The 2932-nt window shown below is 20.9% G+C and overlaps 1 protein-coding gene across 7 annotated transcripts in view; it reads left to right on the top strand.

Moving 5' to 3' along the window:
• The first annotated feature begins 914 nt into the window (after positions 1 to 914).
• Positions 915 to 2932, top strand: part of LOC102675775 (radial spoke head 10 homolog B-like) — an 8146-nt gene continuing 6128 nt past the window's right edge. For 4 of the 7 annotated variants that reach the window (XM_031511695.1, XM_031511694.1, XM_031511700.1 and 1 more), the window contains exons 1-4: positions 915 to 1084; positions 1921 to 2121; positions 2259 to 2362; positions 2424 to 2510. In XM_031511695.1, the coding sequence (XP_031367555.1) occupies positions 930 to 1084; positions 1921 to 2121; positions 2259 to 2362; positions 2424 to 2510 (547 nt within the window). In that variant the 5' untranslated portion in view covers positions 915 to 929. The remainder of the gene's footprint in view (positions 1085 to 1920; positions 2122 to 2258; positions 2363 to 2423; positions 2511 to 2932) is intronic. The other 3 variants (XM_031511698.1, XM_031511696.1, XM_031511697.1) reach the window with 3 other exon arrangements.

The raw sequence follows: 2932 nt of genomic DNA, 5'->3' as shown, positions 1-2932 counted from the left end.
TATATATATGTTACAGAATTATATATATATATTACATATATATATATAATATAATATATATTATATATATATTACAGAAAATGAATAATGTAATTATTGTTTATTATAATATTGAATAAAGTATATTAACGATTAAAATTATTATTAAAAATTTATTACTGAATACAGATGGGATGGTAAATATTTAAGAAAAAGACCTAAGAAAATAATTGATGATGATGATATACTTAGTGATGAAGAATGTATTGATGAAGAACAATATTATGAAGAAGAAATTGTAGATGGAAATAAAAAAGATGAATTTGAAGAATATATTAGCGATACAAACATGGATTTATCTTGGAAGTTAAAATTGCCCGATGAATTTGCAAATATAACATTCATTAATAATAATACGTACAGTGGTCGTATTAGTAGGAAAATGATGGAAGGTGAAGGCGTTTATAGATGGGTTAATGGTGCTCAATATAAAGTAAAAATTTTCAATTTATTATTTTCTTAGATATTATATTAGACATTATATTAAAACATTGATATATTTTTCAATCAATAGAATCAGATTATTATGTAATAAGATTGATAATATTTTAATAAAAATTGAAATTTTATTTGAGTTAAATTAATTTTTATCAATCTAATAAATTTTTAATTCATAATTCATAAATTCATAATTTACTAATATTATTTCAAAAAATTGTGTATTTTGTTAAATTTATATTATATTATATGTATTATATGTATATTTTATTATAATTTTTATTCTAATTATAATTTCACTCTTTTAAAATAAATAAAAATGACCAAATTTTTAAAAAATAGAAAATTTTATTTAAGTAAATAAAAATGTTATATATAATAAACAATTTTCTCTTTAATTTTTTATTATTAAAAATAATACAGTTTCGCAGGGAACATTTGAACAAAATCTTATGCATGGGAAAGGTTTACTGGAATGGAATAATGTTTGTTGGTACGAGGGTGATTTTATAAATGGTTATCGACATGGTAGAGGAATGATGGTGGATGGAGAAAATCGTTACATGTACACTGGTCAGTGGTATAAGGGCTTAAGACATGGTAAAGGGTATGTTATACAAAATAATTATTTTAGAACTTAGAATCAATTAGAACTTTACATGAATATGAAAATTAAAATATATGTAAGTATTAAAAAAAATATAGCATATGATGAAATATTTTGCAGACATAAAATTTATAATTTAAAAAAAAAAATAAAAAATAAATATCATATGCAATATAGATAAAAAACTAGATAAAAAATATTTTATTATTTTCAAATATTTCTTACTTTTAATTTATAGTTTCAAAATATAATGTATACTGATATAATGTATACTGATTATCAATTAAAAATTTTATTTATATAATTACCGCATTATTATACATATAATGTAAATATTAGTAGGGTAAAAATAAACGCAAAAATTAAAAAAAAAATATAGGAATACCTTTTCTTTACATTCTTTCTGTGACAATGTTCTCACATTGCTATGTATTTTGCCATGATCAGAATTCAAATCTGGATTATTATGATTATAAGATAAGATCCTAAACATTCATGGATTTCATGGCTATCAAAAATTGAGAATATTTTTATATATATTTCAATGTTCTATATTGTATTTTTTTCGTTATTTTAATAAAAAATTTATTTAAGATTTTAGAATTTAGAAGAAAATTTAGAAAAATATATAATATATTAAATACAAAATACAAATATATATTCAAGATGCAGACTGTTCCAAATAATTCGAAAATTACTAAATTATACAAAAAAATGTTTTATATGTTATAATGTTTAAATTTTCATGATGTAATAATAAAACTATAAATATATTCTCATTTATATATGAGCTTGTTATTATGTTGATTAAACAATCAATATATTTATTACAAAAGTTATGCTCGTTATGATGATAATGGTTCATACGATGGAGATTGGGTAATGGACAAGATGAATGGGATTGGATTACGGATTTATCCAAGCGGTGCTCGTTACGTGGGTCAATGGAAAAATGGAATTCGTGATGGTATCGGGACTATGGTCTGGACCAATGGAAATTTTTATCGTGGAGAATGGAAATGTGGTTCAATGCACGGGTTTGTTAATATCAATTCTTATGATAATTAATCAAAAATATATAATATAAAATAAAACATCTTTTCATCTTAATATTATAAAATTATATTTTATAAATTTAATATTATGAAATTATATATATTATAATATACATTAGTTATGGAGAATATGTATGGAATGGATTCTTCAACAGAACTTTTACTTGGCCACAAGAAGCATCTTACACAGGCTATTGGCGTCATGGATTGCGCCATGGCAAAGGTGGATTATATTTTTATTTTAAAACGAAATTAAAAATTTTAATTAGATTGTTTTCATATAGGAGATATGAAATTTAATTCTGTCGGTGGAGCAAAGTATTCTGGATATTGGGAGGATAATAAGAAACATGGTTATGGAATTATAATTGGTAACGTAAATATTTTAAAAATTAAACTTAAAAATATATAATATATTTAAAACTGAATTCGTATTTTTAAATTTGTTACTTTATACATAAAAAAATTATTTAAATATCTCGTTACTTATAATCGTATTAACAAGTTTTTCATAATGATATTTACAATAAGTTTAAAAAAAAAATATATTCATAGAATATGTCTGGAGGATTGATTCTAGAGCTCAAAAAACAAAAAAAAGAATTATTATATAAAAATATGAATTGAGATTTATTTAAGATTTAAATAATTGAAATATAGATTTATCTCTGTTACATTATCTTTTTACACTGTCTCTATCATTTCATTTATTTTTTGCAAACTTAAATTGTTTATAACTTAAGAAATAATTTCAATCAATCTCATCAAAATATTTTTGTATACCAAAATATAT

This window comes from Apis dorsata, unplaced genomic scaffold, assembly GCF_000469605.1.
Source record: "Apis dorsata unplaced genomic scaffold, Apis dorsata 1.3 scaffold_342, whole genome shotgun sequence".
In the NCBI taxonomy this organism is placed as follows: domain Eukaryota; kingdom Metazoa; phylum Arthropoda; class Insecta; order Hymenoptera; family Apidae; genus Apis; species Apis dorsata.
The sequence above is the reverse complement of the archived record's forward strand: the minus strand, read 5'-3'. Positions and strand labels throughout refer to the sequence as shown.